General features: G+C 44.4%; 2 protein-coding genes across 8 annotated transcripts; one reads left to right on the top strand and one right to left on the bottom strand.

The window, feature by feature from the left end:
* Positions 1–1,811: 1,811 nt before the first annotated feature.
* Positions 1,812–10,353, bottom strand: DNAJA1 (DnaJ heat shock protein family (Hsp40) member A1). Of its 5 annotated transcripts, XM_050912604.1 has the most exons (9): positions 10,164–10,353; positions 10,079–10,080; positions 9,812–10,026; positions 8,493–8,597; positions 8,165–8,392; positions 6,607–6,721; positions 4,484–4,599; positions 3,820–3,920; positions 1,812–3,101 (listed from the first exon to the last, which is right to left on the bottom strand). In XM_050912604.1, exons 1-9 carry the CDS (start codon positions 10,293–10,295, stop codon positions 2,883–2,885), a joined length of 1,233 nt encoding a protein of 410 aa, XP_050768561.1. In that variant the 5' UTR covers positions 10,296–10,353; the 3' UTR covers positions 1,812–2,882. The 5 variants fall into 5 exon arrangements, 4 of the variants coding, with proteins under 4 accessions (XP_050768561.1, XP_050768560.1, XP_050768562.1 ...); XM_050912603.1 differs by lacking the exon at positions 10,079–10,080 and having other exon boundaries at positions 9,812–9,989; XR_007767790.1 differs by lacking the exons at positions 1,812–3,101; positions 10,079–10,080 and adding an exon at positions 4,156–4,275 and having other exon boundaries at positions 3,855–3,920; positions 9,812–9,989.
* Positions 10,354–10,719: 366 nt separating this feature from the next.
* On the top strand, positions 10,720–22,090 carry APTX (aprataxin). 3 transcript variants are annotated; one of them, XM_050912868.1, is made up of 8 exons: positions 10,720–10,822; positions 12,033–12,169; positions 13,124–13,170; positions 15,610–15,939; positions 17,457–17,516; positions 20,246–20,472; positions 21,328–21,431; positions 21,736–22,090. In XM_050912868.1, exons 2-8 carry the CDS (start codon positions 12,040–12,042, stop codon positions 21,888–21,890), a joined length of 1,053 nt encoding a protein of 350 aa, XP_050768825.1. In that variant the 5' UTR covers positions 10,720–10,822; positions 12,033–12,039; the 3' UTR covers positions 21,891–22,090. The 3 variants fall into 3 exon arrangements, with proteins under 3 accessions (XP_050768825.1, XP_050768823.1, XP_050768824.1); XM_050912866.1 differs by lacking the exon at positions 10,720–10,822 and adding an exon at positions 11,222–11,332; XM_050912867.1 differs by lacking the exons at positions 10,720–10,822; positions 21,328–21,431 and adding an exon at positions 11,222–11,332 and having other exon boundaries at positions 21,736–21,858.
* Positions 22,091–22,566: the final 476 nt, after the last annotated feature.

Below are 22,566 nucleotides of genomic sequence, written 5' to 3'. Positions count from 1 at the left end.
AGACAAAGCACAGGGAGGAGAGGACAGTTAGGGCCCTGAAGCCTTACAGGCAAAAGCAAAAATGAGAGCAGGCTCTTAAATGAGTCTGCAGTAGGCATTCTCTCAGTTTCACAGCAAACCTGTGGAAAAGTGGAGCTGCTAGATTTCTGGGGAAAAAACAAGTCCTACATGCCTGGCGCACAGTGGAAAGAATCATTGTAGCAGACTAGACTATAAGCTTGGTCATGGGAATTTGGTGTTGTTGAAACTGAAACACTGGAAGTAATCGCAAACATCAACTCAGGTTATGATATGTTGGGTTACTATGCTGGTAGTTATGGAAGCAGCTATTTTGTGCTACCGTAGCCTCAATTTCTACAGCTGTCCATTCAGTTCATTCCCCAGAACGGGAAACTGTATCTCACATAGAGCAACAAGTCAGAAAAAATTGTCTTATTTCATTTTTCAGTGGCACAGAACATGTTTTGCTGCTTGCTGTAGCTGTATGATACCCAGAATATCACAGGAGAACTAAGAAGCTTGGAAGAGGCCATACATCGTACTCAATATCCTGCTTGAAGATCTAAGGGCTGGGTCCTCCTTCTTGCTAGCTCTTGCCTTCGTTTGCTAGTGCTTTTTGCTGAAGGCTTACTCTACTGCTGCCAGTGTATTTCTTTGGGACACAGCTTTTATGTCAGTCACTAGCTCATTTCAAAGCAGAATGCTAAACTGGTGGTGTTTCTGCTGCCCTTCCTGCATTAGTAGTAGCATCTTTCCCCAGGCTGCTCTGCCAAGGCTTCTGGAGGCTTCTGGTCAGCCACGCTCCTGGAAGCTAGACCTGGCCCATCCTCTAAACTAGCCGTGGTGTCATCAAGCATGAAGCAGAATTGGCCACCACAGTCTTGAGAGTAATTCAAGAACAGAAATATTACCTCAACTGTGTTGATGTAGCTATACGCGTGGTGAAAGCAAAACTAAAGTGTTCCTGTGAAAAAAAGGCTATGGAATGGTTTTTTATATAATACACAGTCATCTGAAGCAAAAGAATGTCCTGTTGCCATCCTCAAGGCACTGCACTGAGCTTGGTTTTCCCTAGCTGTTTTGATCCAGTGGTTAAGGAAAAAAAGAAACAAGGGTGCTTATCGAACTGAAAACAAGTAGCATATCTTAGTGCTGCTTAGTCTCAAGACAGTTGTCCAGGAGTCTCAGCCCTCGCCAGAGGTAGGATTACTTTCTGTTCCTCCCCTTGACTCAGCCAAACTGTCCTACTGATACAGCAAAGGCTCCTGCTGGTCACGTGTACAGCTCAGTGATGAGCTCATTCTAGTAGAATTTGGAAAGACACTTCGCCTACAGAATTTTATTCCTGCTGAGACAAAGAAAGAAACAAATAAATGTAGGTGAAATGCAGGGGATCACTATTCTGTAGGTACCTGAACAGGAACTACATTTGAGGTACAAAACCCATGGTACCAGCTGTCTTGACAAAATGAAACCCATAACGCTTACAAGAGCTGGAGATGTTTTCTAAGACTAAGTTTCCTGATATTCAAGTTACAACGCATGTACTGTCATGTAGCAGCTATTTCCAGGAAGAAAAAGAGTTCTCTTCGTGACACTTTTGCTTCAAAGCAGTATGAAAAGCACAAGCTCTGTCCCAAGCCAGATGGTAGAACAAGACTAAACTACCACGCTAGAGGTTAAATCTGGACCTGTCTTCTCAGCATATTTTCTGAAAGAAGTTTTTTGCTAAGATTTTTCTGTGAATAGCTGTCTAAAAAGAAGGGGGTGGTGTCTTTAAACCAACATCTGGTCTAAGAAAAGAGGCAATGAACAATTTTGTAATTATATTGGAAATGCTTCATCTACAATAATTAGAACATTCATACAGAATTTTCAAGAGTCAGCTTAAAATAATGCACACAATACATTAATTTCAGAACATCCTAGATGCATTGGTTGGTTGTATTCACTGACAGTAAGTTTCTCTCCTCTTGCAGGCTCACATATGCCCACCCAACAGGGCTGGTACTGCTTTCCATGACACACCACGGAGGGGTATCCGATTTCAGTAATCAAGGTGGAAGTCAAGCTTCACGTGCCAGCAGGCTGACAGATTCCAAACCGCATGTGTGCTGATAAAGCCTGGAGGTTTTTACTCATGCGCGGTAGCAAAGGAAGCTCCTGCAGCAGCCAAGCAACCACTGGCTCTATATGCAGGATGGTGTGGGACAGCAGCCAAACAGTAGTCAGCGATGAACCAAAGCAAGCTTCACATCTAGCTCCAGGGTGAGGACCAAAGCTGGCAGAGGAAGGGACTATTTGATCTTAAGTGCAGTAGCTTCAGAGAGCCTGTGGACTGCATGACTTTAACGGGCCTGTGAAGATTGACCACATCCTTGTCAGCTTCATGTATTACGTGGTTGCATTAGAGCCAGTCCCTACTTAACAAACACCAGTACAAGCCCAAAACATTAACATGTTATCCTAACTGGTACAAAACTTAACTATATCTTACCATGAATTATAAGTACTTGTGCATACGTTATTAACAGAGTATAAGATCTAGAATTCCTAAAAAGACCACCACAGAATCTTAGTTTAAGCCTGGGCAACTGCACACATACAGGAATTACAAGGCTTGGAATAAAAGACAAGCAGGTAAGGGAGTTTTCGTGACCAAGAGGCAAGGGTGAAGTGCAATCAACTTCATTTGAGCTTGCATCCTCGAGCTTTATACAAATTGCAAAGTCAGTTTAATTACTTAGTTTATTTCTTTCTGCTTTTAGAAACAACTATGGCTGGATAGAACAACAAATAGCAGGAAGTGAGGGTGCTTGTAGTCCTTCACTCATCCACTAATGCATACAAAACAAGCATCACAAGTTAATTCACTGGCCCATTTACGATGTCTGACATTGAACACCGCCTCTAGGGTGATGCTCATCATCTTCATAGACTTCTCCATTATAGTGGTGTTTTCTTTTTTGAGATGGATCAAAGTCCACTAAATCCACTTGTTCCATTTCCTCAGTTTCTTCTATTTCCTGCCTTGTAGGTAGCAGTTTTTCAAGTAAAGACAGCTTATCTGAGGAGAGGAAGCCACTCTCTGGGAAGTTCACCTGAAATCATCAAGAACTGGGGTTACTCAAGCTTGCCTGAATTGCCCTTTTTCCATTCCACTACAGGTCAAATATCTGCCAAAGTCAGCTTTATCATCACAGATGACCTAAACCCAGTGCTTAAAAAAGCCACGTAAGTCACTAGGCTATTTTTTAATCCTGCAAGAAGTTAGCTTCTAACTCTGGCAACTTAACCAAGTCTTATCCAACATTTCTTCTGCCTCAGGCTGCCCTCTGGAATCACCCTAAAAGCAAAGTACAGGATTTATCAACATTGGAGAGATGGTTGAATCTCCTCTAAAACCGTAGCAGACAGAGCCTGCTGCCACAGCTCCCAGCATTAGCTTCTCTCCAGAGAAGAAATCAGCATTTTCCAGCCTACTCCTTTGCTCCTGCAAAGGGGAAGTTACTAATCCATCCTTCCTACAGGATGACAGAAACTAAAGAATGTGCCAAGCAAATGGTAATTCACAAGGTATCTGAAGAAATTCTTCTGGTACTTAACGTATTTTCAGAACAGAGTGTTCCAGAAGTTTTCTCCTTATTCTGAACGGTAATTCTGTTTGATGGATTATATGTTCTCACCGTTGTCAAAAACAAATACCAAACCGAGACATCTGATAATTGGTATCTCTTCTCGATTGAGGTAAGGCCCAATCCAATTTTGGATGGATATTCAGTGCTGAACTGGGCCATGGAAGTAAGTTGATCCACTTACCCTGAATTCTATGATCAGACGTCCTTTTTCATATGGTCTGCGATAAATTGGCATACCTTCATTCAACACACACTTAATAGCCCCATGCTTGACAACCTGGCCTAAAAAAAAGAAAAAAGACCAAAAAAAGGAAGGGATGCATGCAGGCAACAGAAGCTTTAGTTTTAACTCCCTTCAACATTTATGTAACCTTCTACATTGTGGTTAGACAGCTACACCAAAATGTAGTAGTCTAATAGGGACTTACTGCCTGGTAACTTCTGAGTAGGAAAGCAGGTTGACGTCTACATTACATTCTTGTAACCTTGTTATGCTTCCCAAAGGAAGCATACTTACAAATTTATTAAGTGCTCCATCAGTTCCAAGGCTGAAAAAGTGGTTTTCAGAGACCCACGGCCTTCAATTCTCATGAGGTATCCTCAGGATACAAGTATGTCCATAAGGTAAGGTCTGTTACTATATCACGCAAAGAGAAAGTTACTGCTGACTGCTATCCAAAAATTCTTTTTTCTTTAAAGATTTGTACTGCAAAGACTAGGAAAAAAAGCTTGATAGCAGCACACATCCCTTGTGCATCAAAGATGGGATGTTTCTGTTCCTTTAAATTTCCAGCTTACATTCACTGTATGTTTGGACTTCTAGCAGAAAGCAAACCAACACTTACCAGGATGGGAGGTAATAATAATAGTTCTATTATCCAACGTTGTGATAGGCTTTTGAAAGCCACATAGTGCTTCAACCAGTTGAATATCCATAGACATAAGAAGGTCTTCATCTCGTCTAAGGCAGAACCAATCAAAAACAGTCACATAGAGGGAGAAGCAGTAAAAGGATCATACCCAACTTCAGTATTTAACTTGGCAAGGACAATAAAGCTGTAATTTTAATAGAAGCCTGGGCAATTAAATAAAGAATACTGAATATTGATGCAGCACCTCAAGCCAGCAATTACAGGAATGATACCCACACTGAGAGCCATTACTAATCAAGTCTAGCTATCCAAAGTGTGGAAGTGTTTATTGAAAAGAAATAAACACAGCAAGGCTCACTTGCATCCAGTTTCACTTCACAGCTCCTTCCCAATTCTAGGAAAAATTTATCTCAGCCTCCTAAACATTGCAACTGGGACAATTAATCCCTTCCTTTATGTAGATTAATACTTTCTTAAGTGTATCAGCTAGCTCTACATTATTCTGTGACACTCGTTTTCTGAAGATCTGGTACTAGGGAAGCTTGAACAGGTGATGGCCACTCTGAGTTATGATTAAAGTACCTTTTAGAAAGCACCAAGAATTATCTGGAAGAGATAATGTAATTGTTTTAATTGCCTATTCCGACTTCAGTAAGGTAGTGCTACTGATGTCTGCATGTATTGCATGTTCAAGGGCTACAAAATCCTCCAGCCTATTCAAAGAACTTAGTTATTTCACTCACCCCATTTTAAAGGTCTCTGGAAGGAGACTTGCCTGAAAAGTTAATTTTAGACTGATGGGAGAGGGGGAACATTCCACTTGTCCCAGAGCAGCATGACCTCAGTATAATCCCACAAGACCAGTAACATCAAGGGTTATCTAAGGACACTAGAACTGAAGGCAGTGGGCAGAAAGATGGACAAAAATAAGCCAGCAGAGTTGTAACGTCAAGTCCCAGGTAACCATGCAAACAGTTTGGCCCAGACTATCCCTTTGGCATAGCTGATTCAGTATCTGGTTTCACTGGAAGTTAAGAAAAATCAGCTGAGTAAGCTTATCCAAAGCTAACAGAACTGATTCTCAACCTGTGAGCTCAGTGTTCTTTGGCATAGAGTTCTGGCACCAACTTCCAGAGCTCAGCACCATACACGACAGTCAGGCAGACCAGCTGCAGGTTTCCCAAGAACCTTTGACTCACCGTTCCTATTTACAAGTACAGTGTCAGTGGTTCACATTCAGAAAAATGCTTTCTCTAAATCCATTGATTCCCTTGTTACTGCTCTGAACAGAAGCAGTGAGACACCAAGGGCAACACATTTCTGTGAGATGACCAGTATTGCTTTTAATCAGACCAAAATGTACTGGACAGACTCATTCCACAAACGGTAACTTGAAACAAGGAAGCTTGCAACACCAAGCAGTACTGTCCGGTAACACGAAATACTGGAGACATGGTCAATGCTGCTTGAGTCACTTTTGCTTTCGCAAGAACAGACAGAACTGATTACTCTGCCCAGTGCACTCAGGCAGGAAATGAAGTGCGGGAAATCACCTTTGGTCAGAAGGGTGCGTGCTATATTCAGCAAGTTGGTCATAAATAAGATCCCTGAGCACAAGGGAACACACTGGAAGTTTTCTGTGCCTTGAAGCCAAGTGGGCCACGAACAGCTGCCTACACTAAATGGTAATTGTCTGAGATAAGCGATGGAATGCTATCCTAGAAAGAGCAAGGAAATAATCACAAATATTCACATCTATTAAACAAAATCTCAATATTTTAAGAGTTCTTAAAATTCAAGATTTGTAAATTCTTCTAATAACTGTAACTGGTTTTGTTTGCCTTCCATCCCCTTCCACTGCCAAAGCTCACATAAGATTATCTCATGCTACCAGAACACAAGCAGCTGTGATGAGTTGCACTGGGATTCCTGCACACCTCAGTGTTCCTTTGGCCACCCAAACAAACTCACAGGTGAGTTCTAGCCACATTATCCTACCTACTGGTATTTCCAGTAGATAAAAGGTGAGTGGTAATCAAGGACGCGTGTGCACAAGCATCTCAGGAGTTAACACAAAGGACTTCCAGAGTTTTTACCTTGTAAATACAGAGTGGTCTTTTTGATCCAAGACAATAATAATGTCCCCTGGCTCTAGTCCTGGCTCTTGGTCCCCTTCACCATGGAACGTTATTTTCTGACCATCCTTCATTCCTATTGCAGAAAACAAACAAATATTTTCCATCTTTTTAAGGGAAAAGCAGCAGTAAGAAATATTTTTATAGGCACAAGCTGGTACCAGGAGATCTCTTGATCTTTAAATTAGAACATTAGGACCTTCCCTTGAAGCATTCATAATTTTTTTTTTTTAATCCACTCACATGTCCAACAGACTTTAGTGGTGCCAACCTGAATTATGTCTCAAGATCATTAAGCTTAATCGTAGTGCAAAACAGCCACCTGCCAAGATAAAATCCTTAAGGGAAACACTATCAAAACAGCTTTCATTATATGCACAAGGACTAAAAAGAAAACAGAAGCACTGCGTACAGAGTACATTTTGAGAGCAAGTGACCAATCAGCTTCCTCAGTTTTATAAATATATGTGGCAGAGCTACTTATGAAACACGATCTCTGTGCCTGCCAAGTGCAAGAAACACTCTCCCTAGGACTGTAACCATCATGTAAGAAACCCATTTCACCCACACGGAAGTGTCTCTACCATAAATTCTAGCTGCCTCATGCTAGCTCACAGTCTGTTTTTCTATAAGGAAGGGAAAAGAAACACTTCTCAGTGACTTCCCTGTTTAAAACGTCAGTAATATATCCCTACTGGCCCTCATATTTAATGTTACTGTAGGATTTTCCCATTAAAAACAAATCCAGGCATTGCATAAGGTGTGCTTACACATACAACAGTTGTAGGTGATAATTAGGTGCAAGTCTGTAGAAGCCATGTGCTTGTGCTTGTCAGCTTGCTTTTTCATACAAGCTGCACTACTGCAGATACTTCTCCCACCAGCTTTTGAGCAGCCTCCTCAACAGAGATGCATTTGTCACTCGACACTGTCACGTTCTCCCGTCACCGTGAAGGTTTGTGCATCAAGTTGCATTTTGCCAGGCAAAGAGTACCTGCGCTGAGCAGCACTGTCAGGGTCGCGTAGCAAACAGAGTTCTAAGCATGAGAGGCTTAGCACTGTCTCTGCACCCTATTACTATAGCAGACCTGGTTCCCCTTCACACTGAAACACAGTAGAAGTGATCGGAGTCTGCAGGGTTTCCCTACAGGCAGGGAAAACTCATTAGGCAAGCTGAGCCAACAAGTGATGAGTTATATTTTAATCAGCCCAGCTACCTGATCAAGACTCGCGCTTATGAGGTTGCTCAAAAATAATTCACTGCTTACAATAGTTCAGGTTTCTGAATTCATTCTTAGTTATGTGCAGAGGTATTAGATGCGAACATAGAAGTAATCAACCTTCCCTAAAAACAAGTCTCCTACTTTTTAAAGGCAGCAACAGGCAATTTTACTGTATATGTATTCAGCAGTGTTACTCACCAAATCAACACCATGCATTTGCTAAAGCTTCTGTCTTAGCGCTGCAAAGTCAGTCAGTACATCCAAGTTCAATACTTCATCTTAGTAAAACATCTCACCTTTGTCAATGTGAACTTCTAGTATCTTCTTCTCTCTAACAATTTTTCTGCCAGTACAGCTCTTACACCGGTCCTTGGGACTGATACGCTCCCCGTGCCCCTGACACTCCATACACACAGACTGGATTTGTTGCACCATTCCTGGCCCAATCTGGTGAATTCTGATCTGCATGCCTGTTCCTCTGCAATTAGGACAGCATTCTACCGCACCTTTCTTACCACCACGACCTGAGGAGAACAAAAATTGGAGACAGATGGTTACGCGCTGCCAGAAAAAAAAACTCGAAAACTTTAGAAGCAACGTGTTTAGTTTCAGTTTCACAGTTACCTTCACATTTGTCACAGATAACATTCTTCTGCAGTGCAAGTTTCCTCGTTGCACCATTATACATATCTTCTAAACTTACTGACAACTGATGGACCACATTTTTGCCTGTAAAAGAAAACAGATATTTACTCAAGTTTGAAAGCTTGGTCTCCAAGTAACAGTAAACTTCCCATGTCACTATGCTCAAGTCATGACAAACCAAGTCTATGAGTTTTAACATCCTGTTTTAATATAGCTTTATCTTGTTTCGCTGGTATTAGTCAATAGCCCCTTCCTATATGATGCCAAATTAGATAACAATTCTAACGGCTTTGTCAGCAATGCTTCTGTGTTAGAATGAGTCAAGAGACTCTTCTGTGAAAGCACAAACAATAACAGAAACAAAATATGTAGAACCCTAGACATTTAAGTTTTATAATGCAGGACTTCAGTTTTAACAAAGTGACTGAACATGTCTCCTACGACGAAGCAGGAGACGCTGTCTAGACTCAAAGTACTTTCTTCCTCTCACCTCTCCTTCTGGAAACTGAATTGAGTAATTAAATTTTTACCTTCAGGAATTAATTAGAAGTTTAGCTACCGCAGGCTTAATTTTGTGAAGGATACCAAGTTCTGGCTTACTAGGAATACTTTGATACAATGCTGTAAACGTTTTGATACAACGCTGTAAATAGTTTGATACAAACCCTTTTTTCTTCCCTTTGTTACCAGGTGTACACTAAGAAGTGATGGGGTCAGCACTACTCTTTACCAGTTTAATTAACACCAAAGTCTTTCCCAGTGTGATTAATCTGGACTTTAATTTCTGAGCAGCATTTTACCACAGCTTCAACTCAACTCCACTGAACAGCACCGGAAAACAAAAAGGTTTCACAGACTGAATTTGATTTGGCTATCTTATTTAGATATAGTTACTTGCAACTAAAGACCAAATTCACATTTAGACACTACACTTATGTTAGCTTAGTTAAAAAATCATTTTAAGGTATGTTACCATTCCGTTTCTTATTCAGCCTAATAGCAGCTGGGCTTACACTCAGCTAAAGGCTTTCCAAACACAAAATCTGGTTAGCTATTAACATAAGACAATGCACAAGAGACGAAACTACCACCGCAGGAACCAAATTCCCTCCCCGGCTCGTTTCAGGTATTAAGAGCTACAGATAATATTTTCTGTGATTTTGAGATCAAGTCTGTAACTTCTTTTTAATGCTATTTAAAGTCTTACATCTACGGCATTCTCCTCACAGACTTTGATCCTGTCTACCCCAACGATCACGCTGTAAAGTCTGGGAAAGTGTCAGAAGATGGCACATTACCTCGTCTCTCTCTCTGCATCCTCCCACCGCCGCCGAAGAACATATCGAATATGTCCATGGGTGACCCGAAGCCACCACCAGAGCCACCCTCTTTGATGGCCTGCTCGCCTCCTTTGTCATACAGGTCCCTCTTCTTTGGGTCCGACAGTACTTCGTACGCTTGGGAAATCTGCTTAAACTGCGAGAGACATATATCGTGGCTCAGACACCCGGCCCTTGAAACCCCAAACGGCCCCCCCGGCGGGACCCCCACCCGCTCCCGCCAACCCCTCCCCAGCCGGTCCCCTCGCCCTCCATGTCAGCACGCCCCGCGGCAGCCGGCCCCGCAGCCCCGTCCCGTCCCGCCGCCGACCTTCTCGCCCTCATTAGGGTTCTTGTCAGGGTGGTACTTGAGCGCTAGTTTTCGGTAGGCCTTCTTCAGCTCCTCGGCGGACGCGTTGGGCTTCACGCCCAGCACATCGTAGTACGTAGTCTCCTTCACCATGGCGGAGGGCGGCCCCTGAGCAGCGGGCGGTCCCGCACCCCGCGGCGGCTGCTCGCCCAGCACCGATCCCGACTTTTCTGGAAAGTTCCGAGCCGGTCCCGCATCCGGGCGCTTTTGAGCCGGCACGGCCCCGCCCCCGGAAGTCCCGCCCCGCCGGCCTCCGGGCTTTGGGGGGCGGACAGCCAATAGGGATGGGAGGCGGAAGGCGGCTGGCCAATCACCGCCGCCCCTCGGCGGCCGAGCTCGCCCGCCGCCGCCACTCCCGGCGTACAGCGGCCGCGCACCGTCCTGCGCATGCTCCGGGCGGGCGGTGGCTCCCGCCCTGCCCCGCGCGGCGGGCTGAGGCGCTGGGCGGGCGCTAGGGCGGCGAGCGGCGTTTCCGGCCGCGCCGTCTGCGTGTCGGAGAGCAGCCGCCGCTGCCTCGCGTTACGCGTGTGTACCGGGCAGGCCCTACCCCCGGCACCTCCCGCGCCCAGCGCTGCCGGCGCGGGGCCGTTCGTTGCGGGGAGGCACCGAGCCGCAGGCGGGTACGCAGCGGCTTTCCAGCCCCGCTCCGCGCCTCCCGCCCCCGCGGGTCTGGCACCGCCGGGGCGGGGTTACTGCGCAGGCCTGTTGGCGGCCCGGCTCGCCGCCCCGCTCCATACCACGGCGCCTGCGCCGAGCGCCGGCTCCCGCTCCGGAGTGCGCGGCCTCAGGGCGCATGCGCCGGGCCGCGCGCCGCGCCTGCCCTCTGGTTACGCGGGGGTTGCGCTGGAGCAGCCGATTGGCTGGGCCGGCTGCGGCGCTGGCGGCCCGCGCGCGCGATAAGGGTGGGTCCCGGCGTTGCCATGGGGACGGGGCCCGGCTCCCCTCCAGGCCGGCGGCCTGCGGCGCCGCGGGCCGGTAACTGCCGCCGTGCGGGGCTGGGGTGCTCCCGGCCGTCCGCGGGGGCTCCCTCGCGTCTGCCTCGGCTGTGTGGTGCTGGCGGTCGTTGCCGTGTGCCGGGCCCCCGCCCGGGTGGTAGGGCATCGAGGGTAAAGGCGGCGCCCTGAGGCGAGGTGTGTAGTCAGCGGTGGAGGGGGCCCGTCCTGACCAGCAGGCCGATCGGGAGGTGCAGCTGGGTGGGCCTAGCTGCACGTCGCACGTTTTTGAGTGTGTGACTGCTGGTGTTGCACTGGGGACGGAGGGTTGCTTTCCACCGGGCTAAGCTCACCACAGAGTTGGGAGGAGGCGTGCTTAGCGCCAGGCGCCAGGCAGGGGGGAGGGTGCAGGATGTTTGCTGTCCAGGGTTAAATTGGTGTAAACTTGAGGGTCCGATTTCGTAGCATGGTGCATCTGCAGACTGTGGCTGGATGAAGCTGTCCCCCTCTCTTGCCCTCTATGTCTTCTGCTGCTTTCTTTGTTTTGGTGGGTATGATTCAGTAGGAAACAAATGACTTTTTTTTTGTGGGTAGCGTTTTCTGTCAGATGGAACTGTTGATCCAGTTGATTTTTCCTATATATGATCCATGGATGTGAGAATGTATGGTGATGTAGAAGGAAGGAAAATAAGATTGCCCTTTCAACAGCAACTTGCTCTTAGATTATGCTAGTGTTAATGCAGTGCTTTGCCTTGAATTTCAGAAACATAAACCCAGTTAGCAGAAGTGACTCAGCTAATGAATGGGTTGGCAGCAGAATTCCCAGAGCCTGTTCCAGAGGAAGGTGACCCAGCAGGAAGCTGCATGTTAGTAACATACTGTTTGTTTTGCTCTGTAGCACAGTGATGCGTGTGTGCTGGCTCGTGGGGAAAGAGAAATGCAGTCAGCGAATGAAACTGCCACACTTGGAAGCAGTGGTAATTGGGCGTGGCCCAGAGACTGGGATAACGGATAAGAAGTGTTCACGGCAGCAAGGTAAGGTTTAGCTCAAACCCCACTTTATACACGCAGCAGCAACCAAACTGGTGAAGAGTGTGAGATACAAGTACAGCACTCATGTTTATCAATAAACATCATTCTTCTGTTTGGCTAAATTACAGTGAAGCTCATGGACCAATGTTTTGGCCTAATTCGTAAGCCTGCTTTGAGCAGGGTCTATATGGGAAATCACAGTTTTTCCTTGAAACCTAAGGAGGCTTTCCTTAGGCTTGCTTCTGCAGTCACTGGCTTATGGTCTCCTTTTTCTGCATGGTCCATAGTGTTGCCTGAGTCTTGAAGTCATCAAGCTTTTTTTATAAGCACTTATGGAGATCTCTGGGTCCTAAACAATCAGAGGAGACACCTAGTAACAGGAAGTTTACCTTCATAAACTAAGGCATTGAACCTTAACATGAGTCCCCAGGCTTGCAGTCATGTTCCACTGCCTGCACTCTTGCTTTGTGAGTGGCACTTCATCTCCCTAGTCTTCCACCAACTGATTTTTAGTATGACTTGTTATTTTATAGATGCGCTGGGAGAATATATAAAAATATCTGTGATCTATAAAATACTCCCCTTCACATCTTCCCTGCCTTATCTTTCTTCCCTCTGGACACAGTCCTGCTCCATGCCTTCTTGTCACAGCGGGCTGGTGAGAATAGCAGGAACGTGTAGAAGACTTCCACAGATTTCACCTTTATTCTGAAGTAATTTTGCTGATCCATGATGTGAAATACTCAGGTGTGACTCAGTGTGTGGGTTGGTTCCATTTTACCCGTGGTCTTGGAAGCAGAGGATGAGGCAGAACTATTCTTTGCGTACATTCACAGAGATCAGCTTCAGAAGGTAGCAGGTCTTAAAATACGGGAGTGTTTTCTGCAAGGGGTGGTTCAGCAGCGTTCTGGCCTTTTTATTTACACTGTTTTGTGACACTTTGTTCTTTCTTTCCAGTTCAGTTAAAAGCAGACTGTAACAAGGGGTATGTCACAGTTAAGCAGGTATGTTTTTAAATGGGTGTACAATATTTCTGATACTTACTGGGACGGTGGTTGTACTTAAACTCCTCAAATGCTGCAAGTGATGATTCTGATCACTGGGTCTGAAGGGCCTGAAGCTGTTTTATGACCAAGGAGAGCACAGCGAATGGTCCTTGGAAGGGATCTGTCTTTTTTTTTTTTTGTGTACCTCAATGGGAAGACTGCACTATTCCTTCCAGATACGCTCCAGTCTCAGACAGCCAGACTTGCAGCATCAGGGAGCACTGCTGTGAATCCCCAACCTGTTCTTCCAAGTGCTATGTTTGGGTGATTTTGGAGTTCTTCCCCTGAACTTGCTGATCTGCCTCCTGAGCCTTAAACCTCTAAAGCTGAGACAGCCCTTCATTTAAGGTCAAATTGGATCTTGTGTTAATGGGACTGGGCAGTTGTGGAAGGTTTTTGTTTTGATGGCTGATGGAGCCAAAGGTGTGGTCACCTCGGGGAAGGGATGGGATGTGAGACAGCACTGAAGGCATTCTCATGTTACTAACTGGATGTAGGATGTAGGCCTACTCTCTCAGACTTATGAGGACCAGTATCCCTGAGATAATATGAAGGGAAAATTCTCTGGCTTCATGTGCTGGGGCAGGTATGTGCGCCTGCAGCATCAGCATGTGCGGACAACGCATCAATGTGTTCTGCCTACTGAGGAGTAATGTCTTCCATCAAAATGGCTCCAGAGCTCAGTAAGCACAGGGACCCCCACCAGTATCTGGTGAATCCAACAAAGAGCTCTCAGACAGGTTTTCACGGAAGTCAGCCTTAGCCACAATTTGAATACTGTGTTACTGGAATCTTAGGGGTGGGAATACTTTCTGGCGGTGGGTGCTAGCATGTTTTTGCTGCCTGCTCTAGAGTTGCTTCCCAGGTGCTTTGTGTGCGGCACAGGGTTCCAGTGATCAGTTGTTTGATAGCATATTGGCCCCGGGGGATGTGAAGTGTACTTGATTTGAGTGAAACTGCAGAACTATAGACTGAAGAGATCCTGGCTGGAATCAGGCGGGTACTTCGTCGCAGTGAATACCAAGTGATGAGAGGCACAGTACCATCTTGTGAAGCAGGCAGGTATCGCAGTGACAAAGCTAAAGAAACATTCTGTGACAGAGTTTATCAGTCACAGGGAAGAGCTGGTTTCCTAAAGCTTGTTTCATGCATAAACATTAACCAAAAGCATTTTGCTGAAGTCAGAGACTCTTAATTTCCCTAGGGTCACCCTCATGATCAGGCAAAATCTGTCTATCAGGCAGTCACTGTAGGTTTCCCACACCACTTTGTGTTATCAGTTATGCCTGAGACAGAGGAAATTATTGTTTTTCAATTATCAGCTAAACTTCAGGTAACTTCTCAGTCTTTAAAACACTGTTTTGAGGGGAAAATTATTTTAGAGTTGCAGAGAGCTGTAAACTGATGCAATGAGAGAGGCAGGTAAAAATTTGACCTTGCTGTCCTCATTTTCTGCTAGAACAGAATAAATAACATGGTTAGTTTTGTGAAAGTGTAAGATGCAAAATGAAAATAAAAGCATTAAAATACAGACAGGCTGGTATTTACTTTGCATAAGCTGAGGTGGACAGAGAGGTTTAGCCTCTCTTGAAGGAACAGGCAAGTGTTGTCACCATGTTTGAACATAGTCTTCTGTGGGCTGGAGTAGGGTTATCACATTCAGCTTGGGAAAGAAAAAAGACGGGAGCAAGGAGCTGATCCCTGTGTAGTGAAGTCTTTTGGGGGCTCAGACTTTTTTCCTAATATTTCTTTTTTTTTTTTGCTTACGCAGGAGGGAGTGTGTTGCAAGTGTTAGCAGTGGGCTGTGCTTGGTGAGCCAGCAGTTGTGAGCCTGAACTCCTTTCTCTCTTGAAATGAGCCAGAAGAGTGTGCTTGTGTATTTGAAGGCAAATGTGTTGATGGGACAGCACTTGGTAGAAACAGAAAACAAAATGTAGTAAAAAGGAGAAGAAAGTAAAATAATTTGAAAACAGGAAATTTTCTGGGGGTGACTGGACTGAATAATTAACTACTATTACATTTCAGAAATAATTGTTACTAAGGCTGTTATTATTTTAACAGTTGTTTAATAGGTTGTTAATTTTTTTAGGCAAAGTGTGGCATAGGTCTTGCTGTAACTCTGTAGCCAGCTGCTGCAGAACTGTCGGGTCCCTGTGACACCATGCCCCTGAGGGTTGCGTGCTGACAGCTGTGATTGCAAGACTGGGGCAGAGAGAGGTGTCTCCAGCATTGGACTTCCCTGATCCTCTAGAGTGGGTCGGTGTGGGGAGGTGGTGCAGTGAATATGAAACGCGTTAGCTTTCCAGGATAGTGATATTCCAGGACAACGGAACAGTAGTTGGAGATTCCAGTTACAACACCATTTGCTATTTTTTTTCCTTTTTCTCCCTACCAAAGATAGGAGTCAACCCAACTAGTGTTGATCTCGTGAATATTGGCAAGGATGAAGAGGTGAAAATGAAGCCAGGCCAAGTTCTGCATATCGTGAATAAACTTTACCCCTACATGGTGCAATTTGCTGAAGAGTCAGGGAAAACTGTTACAGAAGCAGAAGAGAAAATACAAACCAAGAAGACGCCATGCAGGAACTCCTGCGAGAATGATGATGTAGAGCTTGTGCCCAGAAAAACAATGAAGATGGAGGTGGTGGATACACAAGGCAGTTCTGCAAATCCCAAGCTAAGCAATAGCGGTGTATCGCCACATGAAGGAACTTCGAGCAAAAAGGCAAGTATATTGGTATTAGTACTTGTTCTTTTTCTCCTGGGGTTGTCTCCTCCACCAGGGCTTTGATCTTTTACTTTTGTGGGTACTACTGATGGGGAAGTGTCTCGGGTGAACACAGATTCTGAGTATTCAGAGCACGTGAGCTGACATGCGCTGAGGCAAAGACTCTGCTCCTGACATCTCCCAGGTCCTGAGAAAGTTACATGGGACCCATTCTAACCTGAGCTGGGGGGAGGTGTGTGTGAAGGGGCTTGCTTGTAGCGAGTGAGGATTTAACCTCTGGTTCCTGCTGCAGTTTCTGCTAGAAGGACAGTCCACATGAGCTCAGTTTAGCTGGAGTCACACAAGGATACTCTGCTGGCTCTTGAGATGAAATCTGCTGTTACAAATAGAGCAGTGGATATCTAAAAGCTTACACACAGAGAATGGAACAACTGGACCCTCCTTGTTGTTTTTTTTTTAATTGCCTTTCCCTCCCTGCTCCCCCCCCCCCCCGTTTTGGTCATTCTTTATGGTAGAACCATGTTTACATTAATTAATGTTACCAGCCAAAATCTTTTGAAAGGGAGTTTTTAGCCCTGCTGACATGGACAAAATAAAAGACTGCTTAGTGCATCTGGAAGTGTAACAGTGCAGTTGCTGGAGGAGAAGGCACAGAAATGAAACCCCTTAGGACAAAATTTCAGTCCCAGGTTCTGCTGCGTTGACTACTTATTTAATTTGTGAGCTCAGGCTAGTTATATTAGGGCCAGATTTGTGGTGGTATGAGCAGGGAGACAAGACGATTCACACTGTTTCTCTGTCAGCTTTATAATAATGTTTGAATGTCTTCCTCTAAGAATATGATGATGATCATCGTTGATAATGCCTGTAAAGTGATCTGAACTGATAAAATGTTATCCGTTTTGGAAAAAGTGCACTTGAGGCACCTTCTATTAGGCATTCAGTAACCAAGTTAAGAGGTATCTGCTAGTGTTGGCTTGATCTTCCTGTGCCTGCCTTGTTTTCTGTACAAGCCAGTCCTTGCACAGTATCAAAAAATAGATACATATAAGAGTAGGGCCACACACCACAACCACTTCTTTGTTCTGTGCAGAGGAGCATGTGATAGGACAGTTAATGATGATCCTTTTACTTCCTTTGGCCCATGTGATCCATGAAGCAGAGGGTCTTTTAGTAAAGTAATCTGTCATCAATAATAATCAAGGACTGTGCCATAACATGTGCGTGCAAATTATTAAATTCAAACAGATCTAGAGCTCCCTGTTGTTAAATTTCCAACATTTGAAAGACTTAACTTTGAATCTTAACAGTATCTTGTTAAAAGTTTTCAAAAGTAGCTTTGTGGGGGCAGTTGGAGCAGGTGTGTTGGCATTTATAGAAAGGAAGTAATTCAGCTGTCATTTAGCTGTTATTTTACTGTTGTATACTAATGAAAGTACTTAACTGAATGCTTTAAAACATATAATTGGATTCTTAATTCTCTTATAAATTATTTTTTTCCTTCTGTGCTTTAGGAACACTTAGGACACTGGAGTCAGGGTCTAAAGAGCTCCATGCAAGATCCAAAAATGCAGGTGAGAGCTGTACACTTGTACTTTACAGTAGTTCCTGCCTAACAAAGTTAGTTTAACTTTCTTTCCTCCTCCTGCAGTGTACTTTAATGGTCTGATTAACCAGTGGGGTACTGTGTAAGGGCTGAACCGTACTTGCATCTCTCTCTGTAGTAGCATTTATTTGGGAGTCTCTACTATACTGATTTGGCAGAATGTCATTATCTTAAATATCTTCGAGCCCTCTACACGGTCAAATTTGGCCAACGGATTTCAAAAAGGTTGTTGGGAGAGCAGGCAAGCAGTGCAGTTGCTTTGTTTCCTCAGGGAAACCAACTAAAATGGGGGTGTGGTTTGAAGCTGAGCCAAGTAGTGGAGGTTCCTGTTTTCCGGCAGTCAGCAGGGCTTGATTTCCAGCAAACTCTTGACTGCAACACCTCTGTGCCAGCTGACAGGATGTGACCTCTGGCTCCTCCTCCACCTGGTTTCTTTGTGCCAACAGGAATTTCCTGGGTGGTTTCTTTTAACCTTCTGCAGATGCTCCAGATGCACCTCCCTCCCTCTGCTTCCCTGTGGCTGCATAATGGTTTTCCTTGAGCTCTTTTTTTTGTTGTCTGCTGCCTGCTTTTGGGGAGGTCAGACTCAAGACACAGAAATCTGACCAATGTCTTTTGTGGCTGCTGTGTATACACACTTTCTCATTATTGTATTCTCAGAGAGCCCTAAGAGGATCTTCCTTATCCATGTGTAGAACCTACTTTCATTTTATTTTTAAGTTATGGCAAATATATAGACAACTCCTTCTCAAAAATAAGCTTTTTAGCTCAACTCCAGAATAGCGAGAATGCTCTCCATCAATAGTCCACTGTCTGGCAGAGTAAGGCCTGAAGCTTGGGTCCATTTAGCTTGGGTTTTGGCTGGCTGACTACTGCATGGCCATCTTAACGTTAGAGATGTGTTTTTCCCTTTGTACTTCTCAGTGGCAGTATGTGTTCAGGAGGATGGATATCACAGACACCTGTGATACTTGGTTCTTGAAATCACTGAATAATTTCAGCTGGAAAAGACCTTTGGAGGTCACCCAGTCTGACCACTTGCACTCGGTGTGATTGCCCCAGCCTTTGTCCATGTGAGTTGAGATGATCTCCAAGGGCGAAGATCCCACAGCCTCACTGGGCACCTTCAGGTGATGATCACCCTCAGGCTGAAAATAATTTCTGTGATAACTAATCAGAGGGTCCCTATTTCTTGATTTTTTTTTTTTTTTTTTTTTTTTTAAATTCAAGTCTGAAGTGTTGAACTGTGTAGAGTTGTAGGAGAACTGGATGCCCATTCTCCTGGAAATGCCATCAGTTTCAAATGAGTCTTTCTATGGGGAATGATAAAGCTATTGAAATACTTGCCTACTTTTTAAACATTAAATTTAATCTTCATCCCTTAAGCGGAATTTCGTATAGCACTTACCAAGACAGTGCTTTCTTGACCCAAAAGATAAGCTGGTTTTAAAACTGTTCTTTGAATGTTAGAACACAAATAACTGACTGTGACTTAGTGTTAGCTTTATTGGTTGTGGTTCTGAACGAAATACAGAATCAATAGAACTCCTATCTTTGCTTTTTAATCAAATATTAAATAAATGGCAGTGTTTCCTCTGAAAACACTTGATCATGATCCCATTGCCACTGGTTGCATATGCAGACACTAATGTGTGTATATAAAAATATAACAGCATCAACCAGTCTTGCTGATGAAAAGAATCAGTCCTATGATTTGTGTGCTGATAACATTTTAATCTTCCTTCCTGTAGACCAAGACTGATCAGCTCTGTATATAAACATATGAGAATAATTAGCAAAAATGACAAAGACATCATCAATGTCTCACCAATAGACACGCTGCTAAGAGATCAGAAACACAGCACAGTTTCTGCTTCAGAACCTGACAGATTTTTATTGCCAGGGGCAGGTTGTCCCCCATGTTTGCCACATGCTTTGCTACTGGTTCTCTTCATCAGCTGCATCAAATTGTTGCAGAAGGCAAAACAAAATGAAAACAGGGGAAGAAGGGCATGATAGACAGGAATCTGTTCTCCTTTTTGTGAGTGACCTTACAAAGTAGTACATTGTGTAGCATGAACTGAAATAGCTCGGACTTGAATGTTTTTGTCTTTGTAACGCCAGCGGAGGTCTGCAGCACTGAGCACATTATTTGTAGCACCTCTGAGACTTGTGTTTCACTCTAGAAATCTGTGAAGGATGAGGCAGTCCAGTGCATTCCTATGTGCTCTATATTGGAAGTAGAGTTTCCTAGACCTCACTGCTATCCGAGTCCAGGTGATTTTCAAGAGAGTTCATATCCACCTGTAGCAATGGTTAACTTACTGCTATGTAAGAATAGAAAGCTTTTTCCTTTGGGAAAAGTATATAAAGAGGGATGCTGGAACATCTCTCTGTAGCTGCCTGGTGCATGGTATGGAAAAGGGTGCATATCCTGGACCAACTTAGTTCCAGCAAAAGTCCTCCTTGAAGTGGAACACTCTGCTGCTTGATATTTCTCCCCATCTGGTAATCTTTCCTGGCTTTTTTCCTGGCAGTCCCAGTTGCAGTAGCAACATATACGTGTGCTTAGGGACTTTTGCAACCACAGTGGGATGTGCAGATGGATAACATCTCAAAATCCACTAAATATAGTGCTTATAGGAATAAGATACTTAACTCTCAATCAGTCAATAATCTAGTTACTTGTTTTGCAAGGTTTACAAGGATGAAAAGACTGTAGTCATCAAGGATAAATATCCCAAAGCACGTTACCACTGGCTTATCTTACCATGGGATGCCATTTCAAGCCTGAAGTCAGTCACCAGGGACCATCTTCAACTCCTGGAACATATGCATGCAGTTGGGCAAAAAATGATTGAACAGTGCCCTGCCAGAGAGAGTCTGGAGTTCAGACTGGGTTACCATGCTATCCCCAGTATGAGGTAAGACCTAGATGAGTCATCAGGTGGAGACCCTGTTCTGATTATACAGATTTGAGGCTAAATCTGTAGCGTGATCTGGCATTGCTAAAGAATAACTAATCCTCCTAAACACTACAAACAGTTTGGTGTCCAAGTCCTTTGCGTGCAGCTGTGCGCACACTGCTGCGTACATGCCGACGGGCTACACAGGTGTCTTGGGTCCGGCGGGAAATGCCAGTTGGGTTCCCCTAGCAGAGGTCTGTAGCTGGGGCTATGGCACACCTGTGGTCCAGGCCTGGCAACAGAGGCGGCGCTGCCAATGGCCAAGTGCTAGGGCATCCCCCCTCCCAGGGCACTGATCTGGGATCAGAGAGTGACTCTTAAGCCTATCAAGTCCTGCCTGATACTGAGCAAGGATTTGAGTCTTGTGTGTCAATAAGTCCAGATCTTACAGTGTCCAAATGCCTGTTGGTATTGCAGTCAGTGTTCCTAAGTTGTTCTCCAGTTCTTGGATGAAGCTTTGAGTCACTCATCAAGTCCCATTCACGTACTCCACAAAGTTTAAACCTTTGGTTTATTAAAACCACTGTCTCTGTCTTTTTGGAAACTAGCAGGAATATAGACTGTAGTTAGGGGCCAATGGAATATGCAGACTAGGACCTTGACTGTTTAAGTGAAACACTTGGCACAAGACAGTGCTTCCAGAACAGACTGGGTTTCTTCTGTCGCAGGACTATGGGTCAGACATGATAAGACTGACCTATAAGGCTGGCAGTCTGACTCTGCTGAATCATGCTTGCAACTGATACTACTGCAAAAGAACTTCGAGCATTAACATTCTTCTTCTCTCTTATCTACATAATATATTTGCTTCAGTCAGCTACATTTGCATGTAATCAGCCAGGATTTTGATTCTCCAGCCCTGAAAACCAAAAAGCACTGGAACTCTTTTACTACAGACTACTTCTTAAACTCTCAAGGTAACGATTAGAAAAGGTATTTCATAACATGTAATCCTGCTTGTGGGTTCTGGCTTTGGGCTTTTTTTTCCCAAACAAATCTGTAAGCCGTAAATTCTATTGTAATAAGCGAAAGGTTTTATGTAATTTCAGATGTTGGGGAATAGCACTAAGTAAAAGTCAACCAAGTTTTGTGACTGGTCTAAATTAGAATGCAGTGATGACATGCTGTGCATGTGAAGCAGCGTGCAGAGGCACTGCAGTGTCATGTGTTCCATGATGCTACATGGTTGCAATACCTCTGGTCTCTTTTTTTTTTTTTCAGATGTGATAGAGATGGTAAGAAGCAAGGGAAAAGTGATGGTGAAAGATCATGTCTCTGAACTTCTCAAATTGCCCCTCAGATGCCATCATTGCAAACAACAGCTGTCCACTATCCCGCAGTTAAAGGAACATCTCAGGAAACATTGGCCAAAATGACTTTGCAAAAAATCATCTTACAACCTGTCTTCAGATTTCAGGCTAAAACAAAGACCTCAAAATGTTAGTGGACATGCATGTTTTTTCTTAACTGGAATGACAAATGTAATGTGGGAAAAAGTAGCCTAGAAACAGCAGCATGCTAACTTTGTAATAGCTCAGACAAAAAAACCCCAACATAAAATAAAGTCACTTCTGAAATTGAAGGTGTGTTTGCAGCTTTGTTGTGGTACTGCCACACTAATCTGTATATGAACTGAAGTCTGGAGGAAGTGTTTTGTTTGGATGAAAGGATTTATTTTAATTCAGAAGCTGAGGCGTTGAGCCCAGATTGAGGTTTCTACTGAGAAAGGAAAGAAACGATGATTTAGAAGTCTTTCTCTTGATGTCTTCTGCCTATCACTGAAGTTTCTTAAGTGATAATGTTGCAGTGGCTGGTGTGGCTGACAGCAAAACTGTCAAAGGAATGTACTGAGAGTGTATGGGAAGGAGCATCAGCTACAGCGTCCCCACTTCGCTGTGCCACAGCATGGCTTGACGATTTCAGTGCTGCTGAACTTCCCCTTAGCTATGGAGCAGGCATTGCCCCTCACCAGGGTAGTCACTGCTCAGGCTTTAAGAGGGGCAGCCAATCTCTTTCATGTACAAGGATGTATTTAATCATTTGTATATAAAA

The sequence above is a fragment of the Gymnogyps californianus genome, chromosome Z, assembly GCF_018139145.2.
Source record: "Gymnogyps californianus isolate 813 chromosome Z, ASM1813914v2, whole genome shotgun sequence".
In the NCBI taxonomy this organism is placed as follows: Eukaryota; Metazoa; Chordata; class Aves; order Accipitriformes; family Cathartidae; genus Gymnogyps; species Gymnogyps californianus.
This window is presented reverse-complemented; position numbering and strand designations above follow the sequence as displayed.